This window comes from Aquila chrysaetos, chromosome 7 (genome assembly GCF_900496995.4).
Source record: "Aquila chrysaetos chrysaetos chromosome 7, bAquChr1.4, whole genome shotgun sequence".
NCBI classification, from domain to species: domain Eukaryota; kingdom Metazoa; phylum Chordata; class Aves; order Accipitriformes; family Accipitridae; genus Aquila; species Aquila chrysaetos.
Window position 1 is genome coordinate 4,007,796 of NC_044010.1, and position 18,478 is coordinate 4,026,273.

General features: G+C 46.1%; 1 protein-coding gene across 1 annotated transcript; it reads left to right on the top strand.

The window, feature by feature from the left end:
- Nucleotides 1–2: 2 nt before the first annotated feature.
- LOC115344123 (fatty acid amide hydrolase-like) lies at nt 3–18,021 on the top strand. The gene is made up of 20 exons (XM_030021042.2): nt 3–237; nt 320–376; nt 1,930–1,967; nt 3,218–3,358; nt 4,952–5,014; nt 6,189–6,309; nt 6,698–6,790; nt 7,779–7,939; nt 9,051–9,136; nt 9,354–9,437; nt 10,672–10,734; nt 10,876–10,953; nt 11,046–11,134; nt 11,881–11,917; nt 13,190–13,338; nt 13,553–13,615; nt 13,938–14,013; nt 14,656–14,740; nt 14,924–15,011; nt 15,606–18,021. The coding sequence occupies exons 1-20, from the start codon at nt 82–84 to the stop codon at nt 15,714–15,716; spliced, it is 1,839 nt and encodes a 612-aa protein (XP_029876902.1). The 5' UTR covers nt 3–81; the 3' UTR covers nt 15,717–18,021.
- The last annotated feature ends 457 nt before the right edge of the window (nt 18,022–18,478 follow it).

Genomic DNA, 18,478 nt, shown 5'->3' on the forward strand with positions numbered 1-18,478 from the left:
ACAGGCGGGGCGAGACCCGAGCACCGCCCCGGTAACGGGAGGACTCGCTGCCGCCGGGCTCGGTGGAAGGAAGGGGTCGTCATGGCGCCGTTGCTGCTGCTGTTCCTCCTCACGTTGCTGCCGGCCGCCGCTTACCTGTGCTGCGTGAGGCGGCACACGGGCAGCGCTGGGACCGTGCTGCATCGCCGGCAACCGGGCCGGGCCGAGGCGAGGGGCCGCAGCCCGCCTCGGGATCCCGTGAGCGCCGGGGACGGAGCGGGCGGGCGGGCGGGCGGCGGGAAGCGGGGCCCGGCGCTCACCTCACGCCTTTTGTCCACAGTGGGCCCCGCGGCTGTGCGGCTCCGGGCTGCGCCTCTTCGTCCATGTGGCTAATACGGTGAGTAGGGGCGAGGGGCCGGGTAAACAAGGCAGTAAAAGCCGGGGTTGCTTGGGAAATTGTAGGCAGGTTGCGGGTCTCTGCGTGCTTTCGGGTTCACCCCGTCACCCCAGGGTGGGATGCTGTGGGGAGGGAGGGAGCTGGCCTCTGGTTGAGGGTGTCACGAGTGTTTTTGGGCACGGAGGGCCCGAAGCCGGCATCAAATACAGAATACGGCTGCCGCCGGCTTTCCTCGGACACGAAGGGATTCGGGTCCTTCAGCCCTCTGAGTGGGGTTTTTGGGAAGGGGCTAAAGGCAGCTGTCCTGCCACTGCTCTCCTCGGGTGGGCTTTGGCGTGCCAGCGAGCCTGCGGGTTGATTCCCGCTGGGGCTGGCGTGGAGGAGGTGCGAGTCCTGTTATGGCAGGGTGCTGGGGGGAGAAAAGCCTGCGTCCCCTTGGCGGTGAGCGCCTTGCGGCATCGTCCGCCCGAAAGCAGGTGGATTTTGTTGCTGCTGCTTGGCCTTTGCTTTTGAGTCAGTGTCAAGGTTAGGCACGAAAAGTCTCATTTCAACAGCGTGACCTGTTACAGAGCTTGGTGGCTGGTTGGGCTTGGAGTGAAAGCTAGCAATGGGCTGTGTTTATTTGTGAGAATACCTTGCAAGTGGCATTCTTCCAGGATATAACAACCAGAATACCTTTTTATCCTTTGCTTTGCAGCCGCTTCTGGTGCATGGCCCTAGGCTTGTTTCCTTTCCTGACATCCCCCTTGAAGGGGGGACGTGAGATTCTCAATCTCCTACGGGACTGTGTTGTCTAAGATTAGATGTAGATTAGGAGCAATGCCTGTTCAAAAAGAGAACTGTAATTCTTACGCAATGTGTGAGGCAACATATCATTTCTTGGATCTGGGGGTGTGAGCCTTGCTTCAGACTTTACTGTATTTGTGCATCCCTTAACATGGTTTTGAAGTCCATTGTTGAGCTATTAAGACAGGCTAGAACAAGGCTGGTCTCTTTCAGACCTCTGATGTTGCTACACTGGGAACCAAGGTATTCAAAGAGTGTTTTCAGATGACTGCTACCATGGAGTCTCTAAACTTCTCATGCTTTTCCAAGTTGACTCGGTTTACTGCAGGAGCTCATTGAACGACAGGAGAGATCCTAGCAGTCGAATGAGCAAAATAATAATAAGCTTCTACCTTATCCAATGTTTGCATAATCCGCAGAACACGAAGAAAGTAAGGGATGGGAGCTATGTAGATGCCTCCTAACAGGGTTGCAGCCTGTAGCTGCAGGCTTTCTGCGCCAAGTCAGGGATGGACAAAGGCAGGAGAGCCAGAAGAATACTCTCTTTATAATTATATAAAGGAGAGGTGGGGGGAAAGCATTTTGGGCCAATTTTGTGGCCTGAAATACAAGTATTTGTTCTATTTTTTTACTACATAGCATTGCATGCTCTCTAGGGTGCTCTGAAACTACAGCAATTGTGAGCACATTCAGCATTCCTTGTCTAGTGAGGAAGGTGTTTGGGTCAAAGTTACTGCAAACCAATGTTTCTGCTTACTTTCTTCTAGGCTTTTGGGCAGCTCTGCTTACTGCCGCTGTTAATAAGGTAAGAGTGGGGAGTTTTCTTCCCCTCCAAGTTTCTTTTGTTTTTTGGGTTTTTTTTAAAGGTGCTTGCATTGCACACCACTTACAGGTTGTCTGAAATGACCTTTTCTAAGAGGGAAGCTGCATAACTTGATTGGAGAATGAGCAAGATTATTTCATAGATGTTGTTTACTGGATTTTTTTTTTTTTAACTACTCTGGTTTGAATGGGTCTCTATCGGAAGAAATTAACCTTTTTTCACATTCAGGCAGGTGCTGAGAAATCAAATTTGCCAGCTTGCCTCTTTGGCTTTCTGTTCCTTTGCGAAAGAGCAGTCTTTCTTTCAAAGCTTGTTGATGGGCAAATTTGCTGTGTTTAACACCAGTAGTGGTAAAAGAATAGTAGTAGTGGGGAAATGAGGACAAACGTGAAGTTCAGAGTTTTTAGTATGTTCTTTTTAAAGATACTATTTTACGTCAGCCTTTTCTCCTTCTCTCTCACTTATGTTGTTGTTTAGAAACTGTGCTTTCAAGCATACATTGCACTGACAGCCGCTCAGGTAAGAGGTGTCAGGAACCTTAGCCTCATGCTTGGCTCACATGGTTTGCCTGTTATTTGATGGGTCAGCTATGCAGATCCCAGGATGTGGAGAAATGCCTTACAGACAACTGGTACCTGTGAATTTTTACTTGGGGCATGGGCTTTTTCAGTGAATCAAACCCAGATAAGTGTTACTGCTGTTATACACCAGATTATTCCGTGACACCTATGACAGGGTCTTGATTTCCTTGCTTTACATGTTCTAAGCCCCGGACTTGCACTGCAATCCCTGTTGTATTTGGTTGCAAATGAGCTGTGTTGAAGCAAATCATGGAAAAGTCTGAAGAGGTGCTTGTTTTAACAGGGTTAGTGCTTGAACGTATGGCTTATACTACTTTCTCCTTTTCTTTTCCTCTCCAGTCCTGTCTTTATTGGTCTGTGGGTGATATGACTAATTAAAGTGAATTGAAAACTCTCACCATTTCTTTCCTAGTTTGGGTTTACGGAGGTTGGCTGGCCTTATGTCAAGTGGTAGGAGGCTTTGTTAAGCAAGCAGAGTAGATTTGATGCTGCCTTTAGAAAAGGTGTGAGAGATTATCTTGTAACTGTTGCAACTCCCTGCTGTGAGAGCAGACTGCTAAGACAAAATGTTCTTGGGTAAGTTTCCCTGTGAACAGTCTGAAAAATTAGTCATGGTAGAGCTTGCAAACTCTAGCAGTGACTCTCTTTCAGGCTGAACAACTTCTCGCTCATGCGTTCACTTGACATTCATGAAGATCCCACGTTTATCCCAGAGGTTGCTGCGGAGGTTACAGAAGACAAGTCTGAAGCTAAAAGCACTCCGGATATTATCGAGCAGCTGATAGATGCAAGGTTAGTATGTGATAGGTAAGAGTGGAGTGAAAGAAAACATGTGTTGGCACTATTATGTTAGTGGGAAGCTGTTGTTGTCAGTAATCTGGATTAAAAATCTTTTTCCACGCCCACCTGCTTTACAAAACAAACAGTGCTGTCAGTCATCTTTCCTGTTGTAACTTATAAATCACTGGTAGTTACAAGCAATGTGAAGTTTCTACAAGCTTCAGGGAGTCTGTTTATTGTGGAGAGACCAAATTCTGCCCTTGCCAGGGCTCTGGTTGCGCTATTAGAACAGATGCACTTAGTGGTTGGCTAGTAAGTGCATACATCCCTTTAAGTGAGTTTGCAGATGTGCTGTTTCTTGCCTGCAAGGAATCTCAAAGAGAACACAGGGGTTGCGTGGAGGAGAGAAGGAACACAGGTTATAAAGAAAACAATCCACAAGAAATTAGGCTTTGTTAGTCAGGTTGCTTGGATAAAAGCTGGTTCACCTTCTTGATTGCAGCCTGTACTTGATTAAATCCCACTAGATTCCAGGCAGAATGTTACTCAGACTCGCATGTCTCGCTGTGGTCTGATGCTGAGGTGGGAGCAGCTGGGCTGCTATGAATGCTCTCCCCATCTGGTTTTGGTTCTTAGTTGTGGCCCTATCCAATAGTTACTGAAAATGTCTATAAGCTGCACTTCATCAGCGTTGCAGAGGGTGGGTTCTCTGTATGTACCTGGGCTTTTAGCAGGACTAAGCTTGCCCCCTGCTTGAGTTCTTAAGCTAGAGCAAGGAAAAACTTTCAGCTCCTTCACTTTAGAGGGAGGGATGTATTTCCTCTAGGCATTGGTCAGGGTGAGTGCAGCCTTCTGGTTCTTGTGTCCCCAGCTCCACCAGTGATACATTGAGTACTACAGGGCAGGTTACTGGAGCCTTACCTCTTCCCTGCATAGCACATCATGGTGCCGTACGCTGTCCTATTCCAGGATATGGCTTCTAGTTTGGGTGATGATATGGAGACATCACAGGAGTAGTAATTGTAGCTAGCTCTTCAGAAGATCTTGCAATCATCCTGTTGTGATGAGAAATAGTCTATTTCTTATGTGCTAGAGCCATTGACTTAGTTTTTAAGCAGTTTGCTGATGTGTATCCTTGTGTGTGCTCTATAGTGCCTTTTCCCCCTCCTGCACCACACACTGTATATGCTGCTGGATATCTCTGGATTGAACTTGTGACAGAGATCCTGGGAGTAGGTTTATGAGTATATTCTAGCTATTCTGTAAAGTTGCAGTGGTGAGTAGCAAATGTAAACCTGGAATAAATTTTGAACAGTTTAATGACTGCTGTGTTGCAGTAGAAATATGAAGCAACTAGAACATGTCAGCAAGACTGACCCCATATTTCTTTGGCACCCTTAGTGTACCTGGTGTCTGGCATGGGTGCAAGGAGTCTGACAGAGCGCGAGCTGAAATCCATAGGCTAGCGGTCCAAACGGTGACCAGCAGGTTTACTGTGAGTGAGTGATGCCCAAACCTGCATCGGACTGTGATGCTGAAGTCTACAGGTCTACACAGAGGTGGCTTTGACGGTTCACAATTGCCCTTTTAATTCTTTCTTTGCAGGTCTGATTCTGCTAGCGATGGGTTTAGCTTCAAAGGGATCAAAGACTACCTGGACTGCTACCGGTAGGTGAAATTATGGTCTGGAAGCAACCTGTCTCGCATGTTCCCCTGCTGTGGCTAGTACTGTTCCACAAGCTCTCAGGTGTCTCTTTGTTAGGATTGTCCTTGAGGCACCAATGTTTACCGTCAGCCTCTGCAGTCCTTTCGCCCTAATAGAATAATGAAGGAAAGCCAACTGGGAGAGCTGGCACAACTTTTACAAGCCCTGCAAGGATATTTAAATGCTGCTTTCCTTGGCTTATTGTCAGTCTTCACTGGGAGAGATTTCTACGTACCTTGTTTACCCAGACATGTGAGTGAGAAGGAGAGGAAGGTTCATCTGGATGATGTGAGTTGCGCATACTGTGGGTCTCTGAAGAATCCCTTGGTTCCCCAGCTGCTTGTGCTCCTGTGAGCAGTTTCCCTGCTTTCACCCAGTAAATGTGTCCAGCTTGGAAAGAGCTGGAAGCACATCCCTGACTCTGAGGTTTTGTGAGCTTTTGGCTGCTCAGTAACTCCTGGCTGCCTCTGGGACATGTGCCAGGTGTGGAACGCTCAGATAAATCCTCTGGTGCTCCTGGCCCTTGTTCGTCAAGGACAACCTCTGCCAGCAGGCTGTGGCCTTGGAGCAAAAGGCGGACACTGCAGTCTGGTGTTACAGGTGCATCCTGACTGTGAGGCTTTTGTGTCAGCCAGAGGTAGATGTGTTTGTGGTGTAACTTAGCCTTTTGCCAGGAGGGAGGGAAGGCCTGTTTGTTGAAGGTGAGTTATGATGGTACTGCTGGTAGCCCCTTCTCTGTAATGGAAGGCCTGTATAAAGGGGGCTGGCCTCTTGGTCTCAGCTCATGATACTGGGAGTTTTATAGCCTCAGGCTTTCAGGAGCTTGAGGACTCTCCGTAAAGCTGTCAGCTGTCCTTCCCTGTTTATCTGGTGGTTCAAGAATATCTGGGTAACTCTCCTAGCTCCTGCCCCTACTTTAAGGGTTGGGGGTGTGCTGTGTAGGCAAATTCTCCCCTTAAGGAAGGGAGTGTCCTGTCTTGATGGTGTCAACTGTGTTGAAATTGTCACCACACACAGATTCCTATCTAGTTCTTACTTACAGCTGTGACAGCTGCCATCTTGCTTCATGAGAGACAAAACCTGTGTGTTGGTGTGGTGTGGGCGTCTTGTAACAAGGTCCCAACTTCTGTCCTGTAGGAGTGAGAAGCTGACGCCATCTCAGGTAGCAAAGAACATCATTGCCATGTTGGAGGACTGCGACAAATCCACGCCCCCACTCAGAGCGATAGTGCAATGGGACCAGGAGCAAATAATGCTGGTAATGTCTGCCTCTGGTAGAAAACGAGCAGAGGCTCTTCTGCTGATATATTGCACAGAAAAATATGTATGCTTTTCCTCCCTCCTTGTGTAGACAACTACAAACAAGTTTGCTTTCCTTCCTGCAAAGAGAGGTAGCATTAAAGCAATCTGTTTCCTGCTGGACGACTATGTTTAAAATGGGACTTGTGTGCTTATGTGGCATCCGTTAGCATAGATGCTTCCAAGTAGTAGTTTCCCATCAGCATATGGTGGAAGGAGAAGGAAACTTTTATAGTTTGGCTTAGTAGCAGCCTGAGAAAACTGTTTTTGGTATTTCTTCTGATACTGGTAATGACCTTCAGCTCAACTAAATATATATAACATACACTTTTTTTTTCTCTGTGCAGATGGCTGAGGCCTCCACTGCTCGTTACAGAAATAAGTGTACGCTGTCTTATCTGGATGGCATCCCAGTGTGTCTGAAAGAAGAGTTCAAAGTGGTGAGTTTCCTTGTCTAGCTGTCGGTTCATGCTGCAGGTGGTCAACCTAGACAACTCACTGCGACAAGGTTTTAAGGCCAACTCCTCAGCAGAATCCTGAGAATATGTTTGTAATAAGGGGTAGTATGTGGGTTTGTAATGAGTAGGATTAACAAGTTTTGCCAGGTGAAGACAGATGTTGGGTACAACAGACGTGTTCTGTAACTCGTACTGATCACTTTAATCCATGAGGAGTAGAGGGTGGGGGTGAGAAACAGTCCCTCTTGTGATGAAATGAGAATGTATAAAAGCATCTGTAGCAGTGGGTATAACTGTATTTCTCAGGCACTGACTCTGCTCCACTGGCAAAGCATCCCTCTCTCCTTACCTTAAAGGACATGTGTCAGAAATACGGAAGTTACTTTGAAAAGCCCCACTCACAAGGAGTTTTGCCTGTGGCCAAACAACAGTTACCATTAAATACTCCTGGCAGTACCGTCAAGCTGTCATAGGCTCTGCAGAGACCTACCCATAGGGTGGGAGTCCTGTTTATGTACAGATCCTTCCATTGCTGCCTCAAAGTGAAGAATACTTAGCATACCCTGAAAATGAGTCCATCTGGTATTTTGGCATTCATCTAATCTTGGTGCCTTGCTTCAAAACACTGCAGATCTGAAACGCTGCAGCTCTGTCTGTAGAAAAATCGAAAAGAGAGCTGCAGGGAGGCAGACTTTTTGACCATCTACATGTTTCTGCTCCTTTGTATCGTGGTATTAAAAGGACTCCTCTGAATGGGAGAAGGACCAAATATTCAAGGGTTAAGTGTCTCTCCTAATAGAAACCAACACAGGACAAGTTAAAGAGTGAAGCTTCCTAGCCCTTACTTACTTCTGTGGGTCCTAACGTCTGGGATCTGTTGTGGAGTTAAAGTGTGCACGCGGAGCATGCACTTCTGCCTGCCTACCTTGCCAGGGTTTTAGGATGAGTAATAAGGTGTCTTCTTGCTAAGGTACCTTACCATCACCGAGTGGGAACAGTGTATCTTGGGACGGAGCCCGAAACAGAAGATGCTACTGTGACCAAGAAGCTGCGAGAGGCTGGGGCTATCATTATTGGGGTCTCAAACATGCACGAACTAGGGACTGGAACAACTGGATGCAACCCTAACAGGTAAAAATCCCTTTCCCCTCTCTTTCCCCTGGTCTAGAAGTACCTAAAAGTCTGTCCAGAACTGACAGGGAAGGGTACAAAAATAGAGCAAGCATGTGAGAATAAAACTGATGGAGGCATCTTGTGCAGGGAGAACCCTGGGGGTATGAAAACCCAGCATTGTATATTTGAGGGTCAGAGTAGTCATGGAAGCCTGAAGGCTCCTGAAACCAAAGGAAGGAGAGGATCCAAGTGGCATCTGCTGAGTAAGGAACTTGGTTTGCTGGGCCTTATAGGCCTGGAGGTGTGAATGTTTACAGGATGAGTGGTAGACAAAAGCGGTGACAGAAAACAAATAAATAGTAATCTAATGCTCAGTCACAGTAATGGCTGAAGGCCCAGAAGAGTGAGAAAAAGTACAGTCATCTCAGGAAAACATAGTATTTTTATTTCCTAGCTAAACCAGGCTCGTTGGAATTTGCTTTACTGTTGTAAATTCTCCAGCTATAACCAAGCTGAGAACTGCTATTCCAGACCCGTGGTCCTCACAACCTTGATAAGCCATGTGTAGAGCCACGCTTTGTGCCCGTGCAGCTGGATAGAACTGGGGCTCCCCCTCAGCTGCAACAACGTGCCAGGGCATTTCTTCACTGTGTGAGGTCAGCTGGATACCCTGCCACCTGGCAGGTCTCTTTGGTGTCTGGGGACTGTGGTCAGACTGGAGACATTGGGAGCTGCTGCTCTGGCATAAAGGGCAGAGCTGGGGATGCTGACTTGCTTGTCTGTAAGAATTGCTGACCACCAACTGCTCCACCTTTTGGAGTTGCGTAATGCCCTGTGGCATGAAGTAATGGCACAGTGCTGTCACAGACAGAAGAGCTGGAGTGGTGTCCTTTCTCTTGCTTTGAGTCTGTCTCTTTTGGATAAGCTGCTTATGGTAACAAGAGATTGGACTCTGAGGCAGAAGTCTTTTTTGCACCTTGTTTTCTACGGACATAGCACTATCTGGGATTTAATGGTATCTCTTTACTAAGAGATCAGAATCCCTGAGCTGTGTTTCTGGATCTTTTCCTGCCCTGTAGTGCACGTGGTCCTTCCTAGGAAAAGATTCAACACTATTTGTCTGCTTCAGGTACCACAAGATCCCTAGGAATCCCTACAAGCCTAACCACTTCACAGGTGGGAGCTCCAGTGGGTCAGCAGCAGCTGTAGCAGCAGGTAGGTGGTCCTAAATGGAGTTCAGGGGTGGTGGGAGGAAGGTCCTGAGCCAAAGTACCTTAGGTATTTAGTTTTTATGAGGGGGTTTAGAAGCTGGAAGGAACTCCTAGCTGAACAGAGCACTCTCTGTGCTGTCTTGGCTACAGCTGCTGGTAGAATGGACAGGGCAACACGATGTCTTTCTGATCACAAGCCAACATGTGGGGTTTTTTTGTAGGTCTCTGCCCAGTGGCTATTGGCACAGATGGAGGTGGCTCTGTGAGGATTCCTGCTTCGTTCTGTGGTGTGGTGGGCCTGAAAGGTAGAGCCCTTTAATCATGGAGGGGATGTGTGTCTTGTTTGCTGTATCAGATAGAATGCCACAAACAAGTCAGGCATAGTCCATTAATTCCTGTCAAGCAAAACTTGTCTAACACCCTGAGAGTCACGTGGGTTGCACTGGCAGAGTGGAAGTATTCTCAGTACCAGTTATTGAACAGATGTGCAAAAAACCCTAACTTACTTGAGTCAACTGCTAAACAAAACGTGCGTGCTGCTTTTCTTTCTACCTATTGGTCCCTCTTCAATCTTCCTTCTTTGCTGGGACGTGTTCCCAACATAGTTGGGCATCTGTAGTGAGCTGGTGAAAAGCATCTCCACCCACGATGGTTCGCCATCATCCCAATTATACGGAGAGGCTGATGCTGCTCAGATTTGTATCTGGTAAGTTAAACCTGGTAATAGGCTTGTATGAAACCAGGATGTAGCCATTCCCTCTTATCTCAGTATTACAAGAAGTAGCAACGCAGTTTTTGCAGTAAGAATGTAATCAAGGAGAATGTGCAGAGGACATAAGAAATGCACAGGGCAGTGTTTACAGCGTGGAAGGTGGCAAGGCAGGATTGTCACTTGGAAGAGATGCTGGCTTTTGGGAATGGTTTATCATTCCAAAGGATCTCAGCTGCTTCATCTGAGACCAGATACTCAGCCATTACTCTTTTTCCATCCTTCACATGTGATCAACTTGATTAATCTTGATTCACCTGAGGAAGATGATAATGATGATGACAAAAATGTAACTGGTCAGAAAGGTGATACAAGTACTCACAGAAGACAACTGGTGTAGGCATGAAGTCTCACTGGCAAAGTGTGTGAGATCTCCCAGGGGGTGGCATCTCCCTGCTGTTGATAATCCTGCTCCTGCCTCTCCATCCTCCATACCATATGCTGCTTCTGCATATTTAAATGCATGTATTTCAAAACATCCCTGCAAATATTTCCCCTCAACTAAATAATTTTTTATGGGGGAAAACAGTTTCACTGTTGAATGCATCTGTTTCACTGATGAGACAGATTGTGGTCAGCAGAACAGGGTATTGAAAGATGAGTGACTGGGCTCTGAAATGGCAGACATAAAAGTAACTGGCACAGGGGTATGTTGCTTACTGACTGGGTGCACCAGAGCCATCTAGGTCAGATCTTGCCAGCGACTGCTGATATCTAGCTAATAATGCATTAGCTGATATCTAACTAATAATGCATTTCTTTTTCTCTAGGTACGTTTGGGCGGATCAGTTCTCAAGGCAGCTTGCCACTCTCCTACTCCACAGTCAGCGTAGGTAAGAGGACTTGTGCTCCACTTCAGGGACCTTGCTGTGTGGTGGTCTCATAGGGGAGGCAATGTGTGCCTGCAAAAGACCTTGGGAGGAAGGTACTATTTACCCCTTGTCAGATTTTTACAACTGATCTCTCTTTTACAGGCCCTATTTGTACCTCAGTGGCAGATGCAGCCATTGTTTACAGTATCCTTGCTGAGCCAGATCCGCTCTATCCATATGGTAGGTGAGCCCGCTCCCTCCCTGAGCCCAGGTGCTCTGCCTTCCTAGAGGCATCCTAGATAAAAGGAGGAACTCTTGTTTGTTCCCTGCAGGACTAAAACAGCCCAAAGCAACCCTATCTGGTATGTGTGCTCCTGACCTGAAAGGCTTAAAACTGGGAGTGGACTGGACGTTTTTTAAGGTGCCTGTTCTATCTCTCTCTTTCCGCTGCTTTGCAAAATTAGATTCTAAAGGAATTCAGTGCATTCACTGTTCTCTTGCCTGTCATCATTAGAGCTTCTCATATTTAGTCCTATAATTGGAAGAGAATATAGCCTGGTTGAAAACATCTACAGGGATAGATTTTTTTTTTCCCTAAGGCAGCCTTTTGAGTAAAAGTCTGTTGGAGGCACAAGGAAAGGTAACAACTGTACAGTTGATGGCAGTATGCTTCCTCATAGTGCTGTTTCTATTGGAAGCAATGCTTCTGAACTGATTACAAAAGACAGTTAGTTTAAAATCAAATGAGGAAAATTAATTTATCCATTTGTTGACGATGCTGTAACTGCTGAGTGGTATTTCATCATTCCAATGTAGAAACTGGGCTTGCAAGCTAGTACCGCTTGGCAATTGTAATGCAACCCCACAAACGTGCTCAGAATTTCTTCCCTGGAGGAAAACAAGGACTCTTTCTGGCTCTGCCCCAGTGCAGAGGAGGAATATCCTCTCCTCTGGAAAAGACAACCTTCCCTTTTCTTTAGCGGTATGACCTGCAAGCTGTTCTTTTGGAGTAGGTGGCCTAAGGCAGTCCTGGAGGGCTGTGTTTCACTACCATTAGGGACAGGAACAAGGAAAGCTCCATGAGGACCAAAGTCCTGGTGAGTGTGCTCACCGAGGAGAGGAGAGCAGTTACTAAAGTCTGCTTAGTTCTTTCCTCTTATTCTCTAGGCATGTGATGCTGAAGTCCTGTCCATCTGTGAGAAAGGTAAGGAGGAAAAGTCTGTAAGTCTCTTATTCTGCGTGATGTCATGGTATCACTTGGTGCTCCTCTTATGTATGCATTAAAAAGATCTCGCCTGAAGTCCTTAAAGGCAGATGCTTAAAGAGGTCTGGCTGGACAAACAGCAGTAGCTTTGTATTGGGGAAGGCCTCCTGACTGCTGAGGGTTAAAAAGCTCTGCAGTTGTAGGCTTGTTGGGTTACAATGGAAGAATGCAGTCCAGTGTGCTAAGCCTCTGTCTGTATAAAGACAGATCTGTGTTCAGTAATACTTACTGTGCAAGCTTTAATGGTAAAAGACTTCTAAGGGAGGGACTTGTTTCACAATATAATGTTCAGTAGGAAAGACAAGGCTAGATCTTTGTGATGTATCCAGTCCTCTGGTATTTCCTTGAAATCAGCCAAATGGTGCCTTTGGGGTGGCTTTGTCAGATTTTAGACTAAGAAAAATTGACCCTGGTGAGTGCTTGGGGCTGGGGCAGAAAGACTCTACAATGCCTGGTATAGTAGTTGGCCTCCTATGCATTGGAGCCAAGATAGTTCACGTTATTCTGGCTGTTTGCCTGGATTTTCTTCAGCCTCCTCATTTCCACAGACACTCACGCTTATACATGCCTAGAGTTTTCTTAGGAGAGATGCACCATAAGCCAGTGAAACAGGCAAGCTTGGGTATTTATGAAGAAGCTGGGGTCAAACAAAGAAGGGGAGTCTTTTCAGACAGCAAAAGATTCACTTATCCCAAAGTCTTGGTGTTCAGCCTTGCTAAAGTGCACCAGGATTTAGTGAACCTGTACTGTTGACCTGGTCTCTTGAGTATCCCCCGAGTTCTCTACCGTTATGGTTCAGAAGAGGCTTTGAATAGGAATCTCATGATGCTAAATAATCACTTCATGCTGATAGAATACTGGTCAAGTCAAATGTGTGGGGAAGCATTGTCTGTCCACCTTTACTCTTTGGGTTAACTGGGGGGGGCTAGAGGGAGGAGATGAACATGCTGGAAATGTAGCAGGTAAGTTAGGAACCGGTCTGCAAGCCCCTATCCCTGCCCTGTTGGAATACTGAGATCTAGTTAGACTGAAGGCTTTTACCTACGAGAAGCAGCTGCAGCAGTCTGCATGGCACATGACGCACTGAAGATGCTGGCATTGTAATGGCCTCTGGGGTCTCTTAGCTTCTCAAGGGGGTGGGGATTTGCAGCCCTTCTATAAAGTTTGGTGAACTCAGGGATGCTGTCTGTGCTTTACTTGTTCTGTACACAGCTGTGGAGCACCTGCAGAGTTTGGGAGCCAGTGTGGTTGACGTGTCTCTTCCAGAGATGGAGGAAGTGCGAGTAGCACATGTAATCTGCATTCTCAGTGAGATGAGGGATTTCCTGCAGCCTGACTTCAATAAACACTTCCACGAAATGGTAAGTACCAGCAGCTTGGATCAGTGCCAGTAGTTGTCCCGGCTGATACAGAACAAGTGTCACATCAGTGAGAAACGTGAGGTTCTCCTGGTTTTTCTATGACAAACCACCTGTTGGATGACTACTGATATAGGAGAGCAGACCTGGAAGACGTCCTGGGCTGTCGCACTCAGTTTCTTGCAAGCAGAGACATGATCGATGTTTTCTCTTTCAGAATTTGGACACTCGGGCTAACCTGGCCTTGGCTTCTCAGTTCACAGCTCTGGATTATATTACGGTAAGGAACATACTGTGGTGAATGCTGAAGGGAGACACTTAGTGAAACTGTAAAGGTGAGGTAGAGGATTCTCTTAATGTCCACATACATGCCAAAAGGTATGATCCAGCTGTACTGCCCTCTCCTGTGAAAACATGCTGAATGGTGGGGCACCACAGAGGACATGCCACCTGGAGTGGTGTCCTGCGCCTTGATTCCAAACCGCAGCAATTGTGTCGTCTTTTGCAAAGGCATAGGTTCTGATGGGCAGAGTCCGTCATCATCAAACGTGAGCCTTGTGAACCAAGAGGGCCCGGTCAGACAGTAGTCTCTCTGCTTGCAGGCAAATCGACAGAGAACTCGGAGCATGAGATTTTTGCGAGAGATCTTCACCACTGTGAACTGTATCCTTACACCAGGTATTGGCAGCCTTGGCCAAAGAGCTGGTCCCCAACAGCTCTGTGGTGCATTTTAAGAACAGTCACTCCATTAACTTTCCCTTCCCAATTTTAAGAGCATGACTTTTTGCAAAGACTTTGCTGTGCCTCAAGCCTTTAGAAGAAAATGCAGCCTGGTTAGAAAGACTGCTATGTATTTCTAGACTTATTGCCTATATCCATGGCAATGAGAAACTCCTTGGTACTTGAAACAGGAGCTGCAGAGCCAGCATGTTTACACTGGAGGGACTGGACATCTGCTTATGTATGAAGATGTTCTTGCTCTAAATAGAAACTAACTGCTTAATTCATAAATCCCAGCAAATTGATTGTGTTCTAGGGGCATGAGTTTGCATCACCAATGTATATCAAACATGTGGCTTTAATGAACTGCGCTGTTCCTTGAAGATTGCCCACTGCCTGACTCTTCCTTTGCTCTTCAAGCACTGGATCAGTTTGCCCAGAGAGGCTGTGGAATCTCCATCCCTGGGGATATTCAAAAGCCATCTGGACATGGTCCAGGGCAACCTGCTCTAGCTGACCATCCTTGAGACAGAGGGTTAGACAAGATGACCTCCTGAGGTCCCTTTCAATCATCTCAATCATTCTGTGATTCCTCCACAGCTGTTGCTTCCACTGCCCCAAGAATCTATGAATCTGACCTCTCGACTGGGAGCAGCGATTCATCATTCACAGTCCGGTCCATGAGGTAAGAAGAGTGCTGCTTGCACTACGGAAGCAAAAGTTTGGGAACAGCTGGAGACTAGCTGTACTAACTGAAGGAAAGGCTGTAGAGCAGGAGAGATTGATCCTAGCTGCCTCTCCCAAAAAAGGATGACTTTACTGCTGTCCTATCCTAGGGCAGGAATGCTGATGACAACTTTTCCCCCAGGTTCATGCAGCTTGGTAACTTCACTGGGATTCCATGCCTTGTGGTCCCCATTGGATATTCTACTGCTGGGCTTCCTATCAGCTTCCAGGTGAGTATTGGCTCTTTGTGAATGCTGGGTCACAAAATCCCCAGCTGGCTTTGTCCTGAATCGCTATAACCAGGTTCCTGCTGTTCCACACAGCACACTCGAGGAGTTGGCAGGTACTGGTAATAAAGTTTTAAGTTGTGGGTGAAGAGACTTGCCTCAGAGTAACACTCCTGAATGGCAGAGGGACTCTTCAGGTATCTGGGAGATAGATTTCTCTGTCTCCCTGTCTACTTGCATCAGTACCCACTATTTGTCACTGCTGTTTCCTTTCTTTTCCTTATTTCTCAGTTCTGTAACTTCTTTAAGTCCTTCCTTGCTGTCCTCCCTCTTGAAATGGGTCTCATGTAAATGAAAGGTCCGTGTCTTTTAATTAAGTCATACAGCTGCCTTTATCCCAATTGCACTGATGCCATACTTACTGGGGTAAAAGGGAAAAGCATGTGTTCTTTTGGTGCTGTTGGGGGGGGGTGGTGGGGCGTGGAAATTAGTTTTGCAGGGCTTTGCAGAGCATCTGTATGTGATGATGCTACTTTTCTCTCTTTCTTTTTTTTTTTTTCCCCCCTTTTCTTTCTCTCTGTCTCTCTCATCTCCCAGGTCATGGCAAAATGGTGGGATGAAGCTGTTCTTCTGAGAATTGGCCTGAAGCTAGAGCAGTTTCGTTACCAGACAAAAAAACCATCCATTTATTATGACATCCTTGCATGATAGAGTGGCTAAGATAGGGACTAATTTTTTTTTTTTTCCTAGTCTGACCTGACCAAGTATTAGAGTGGACTTGTTTTCAATGTTCATCTGAATAAGGCTTAGTAGCAGCCCCATTTGAGGAATGGGGAGGAACACTGATCTAAGCAGCCACTGATGCTGAGCAGGCATCCTTTCTGCTCCCTGTTCGTTACTGGATGGCCCAGTTTACACTGGGGAGACCAACCATGCTAGCTAGTTCCTTGCTGTGTTTTCGCCAATAAGGGGAAGCTGCAACTATCTTCTGTGACTTCTTTCTGTGTAGCGGTCCTGTGTAAACATGGAATACAGCCGCATCTACAGGACTGTATGTGGGCAGTTTGTACTACTGTGCATGGAAAGGTACAATCCCTAGCCCTTATACCTCACAGAACTCCTCCAGGATATAACAAAGGTACTATTTTGAAGGGGAGAGGCAGCTTCCCTTAAGAAATAATGCCTAGCTCCCTTGGAAAGAGGAGGATCTTAACACACCTGCCAATTAGGTAGTGTGTGTTGTGGCCCCTTACTTAGTCCCTCAAAGCAAAATAGAAAGCCTAGAGCTATGGAAGTGTCACTGTGCTTCTGTCCCTTACGCTGCAAACAGTGTAAGGTCAGTCTAACCGTTGCACAAGGTCTGGTTGTGCTCACTGCATGAGTAGTCCTACCTAACTTCAGCCTTACATGCAAGGGGAGGAAAAAGTACAGCATGAACCTTCATCAACTCTGTGACCCAAAGCCCTGGTTCAGGGTTCTGGCATTCTGTTGCACATCTCTATTTCCCAAGCTAAGCCTTGGAGAGCCTCTTTTGTCCCACTGGTTGCTTAAGTATAAGCCTACTATCATTTAGGTGTGTAAATGGAAGAAATTATCTGGTAATGCTGTGAAGTATTGCTTAAGGGGTGCTAAGACAGCTATTACAAACAGGTGAAATTTGTGTGGTACTGAAAGTAGGAAATGCTACTGAGCTACTGCAAGAGCTCAGGGACACCTTATTGTGGCCTTTCAGTACTTAAAGGGGGCTTATAAGAAAGATGGGGACAAACCTTTTAGGAAGGCCTGTTGTAATAGGACAAGGGGTAATGGTTTTAAACTAAAAGAGGGTAGATTTACACTAGATACAAGGACAAAATTTTTTGGTAAAACACTGGAACAGGTTGCCCAGAGAGGTGGTAGATGTCCCATCCCTGGAAACATTCAAGGTCAGGTTGGATGGGGCTCTGAGCAACCCAATTTTGTTGAAGATGTCCCTGCTCACTGCAGAGGGCTTGGACTAGATGACCTTTAAAGATCCATTCCAACCCAAACTATTCTATGATTCCAAGAGTTGAAGCTGGGTGCAAGAAAGGTGTCGCACAAAGCCATGTGCAGCAGAGAGCCTGCTCTAGATTAGAGGGGGATTGGCTTCTTATCCCAAATGTGCTTCCTGAAGCAATCAAGGTAGAATTAAGACGCGCATTAAAGGTGAGGGTATACTACATAAAGCATGACATTACAAGAGAAAAAGCTAAAGACTATACTCCTACAAGAATAGGCTCTAAGCCACAGTATTGTGTTTCACTGGAAGGCCCCTGACTGTAAACTGCCAAGTACCTGTGTCCTGCCAGCAGCACTAGGGCCACATGAAAGATAAGAAAAGGCCTAGGAGTAACTAAAGCTAAGCATTTGTGTTTGTTTTGGAGTAGCTTAGGATGCTCAGAGGCATCTCCTGTTGCCTACCTTATCAGGTATCCTGGGCTTGTGATCAGGCTGCTGGAGAAGCTGTCCTACAGACAGGAGCAGAGAAGATCGCTGTATTCTTAGCTTGGAAGGAAAGAAGGAACAGAAAGTAGTTGCAGTTTCTCCCAAACTCTGTATAGTTTGGGGGTTTTTTTCCCCCCATACATACCCACTCTTTAAAGAGAGCTAGCACTTTAGCCATTAGTAAAGTTAAGTCAGATGGCATCTGAATGGAAGAATGTTGCATTGCTGTGTCCTCCTTAATTACTGGAGTTAAAGCATGAACTCCTACCATCAGCCGTCACCAGCATCCACAGTTAAATTAATTATATGGTTGATAACTGTCTTTTCAATTCTTCCATGTGATACTGCCACAACTTTTTTCACTGGATTCTAGTATAGTTCAGCTTTATGAAGCACAGTTTAAAAGCAAAGTATTTCCTCTGTTACTAATGATAAGTTATTAAACTTTACCAACATACCTTAGAGTGAAACACCGCTGAAATGCATTGTATAGCAATAAGAGAGTTGGTAAGTGTTTGACAAGAATAAATTTCTGCCAGGAACATTACTGCTTGAAGGAAATGGTTGAATGTTCCCTAATTTAATGCTATTACTCAAGGGATTAGAGATGGATGTTTAAAATAATCAATTACCATCCTGCTAGATGATGCTATTTATTTCAAAAATCTTCCTAAATAATACACTACCTTGAAATTATCAATTTCAATCTTTAGTTCATTCTCTGGGTAGAGCGAGGGAGCTCAAGTTACTAGGAGGCTAAATAGCAGCTAAAGTAAAGAGTTTATTTTGTAAAAATAATACTTGCATCCTGATACCAGTGGGAAGAAGAAGGAACTGAGAGCTGTTACTGACTGACAGTAACTTAGCCTGTCTCTCCGCACACTGCTTCCTCCCTTCCCCTAAACCAGTATCACATCAGTGCACATTTCCAGTGCAAGACTTCCCTGGTACTGAGGTTACTAAGATAAACTTTACTCATCCTGGTGAAAGGCCCCTGTGTTTCC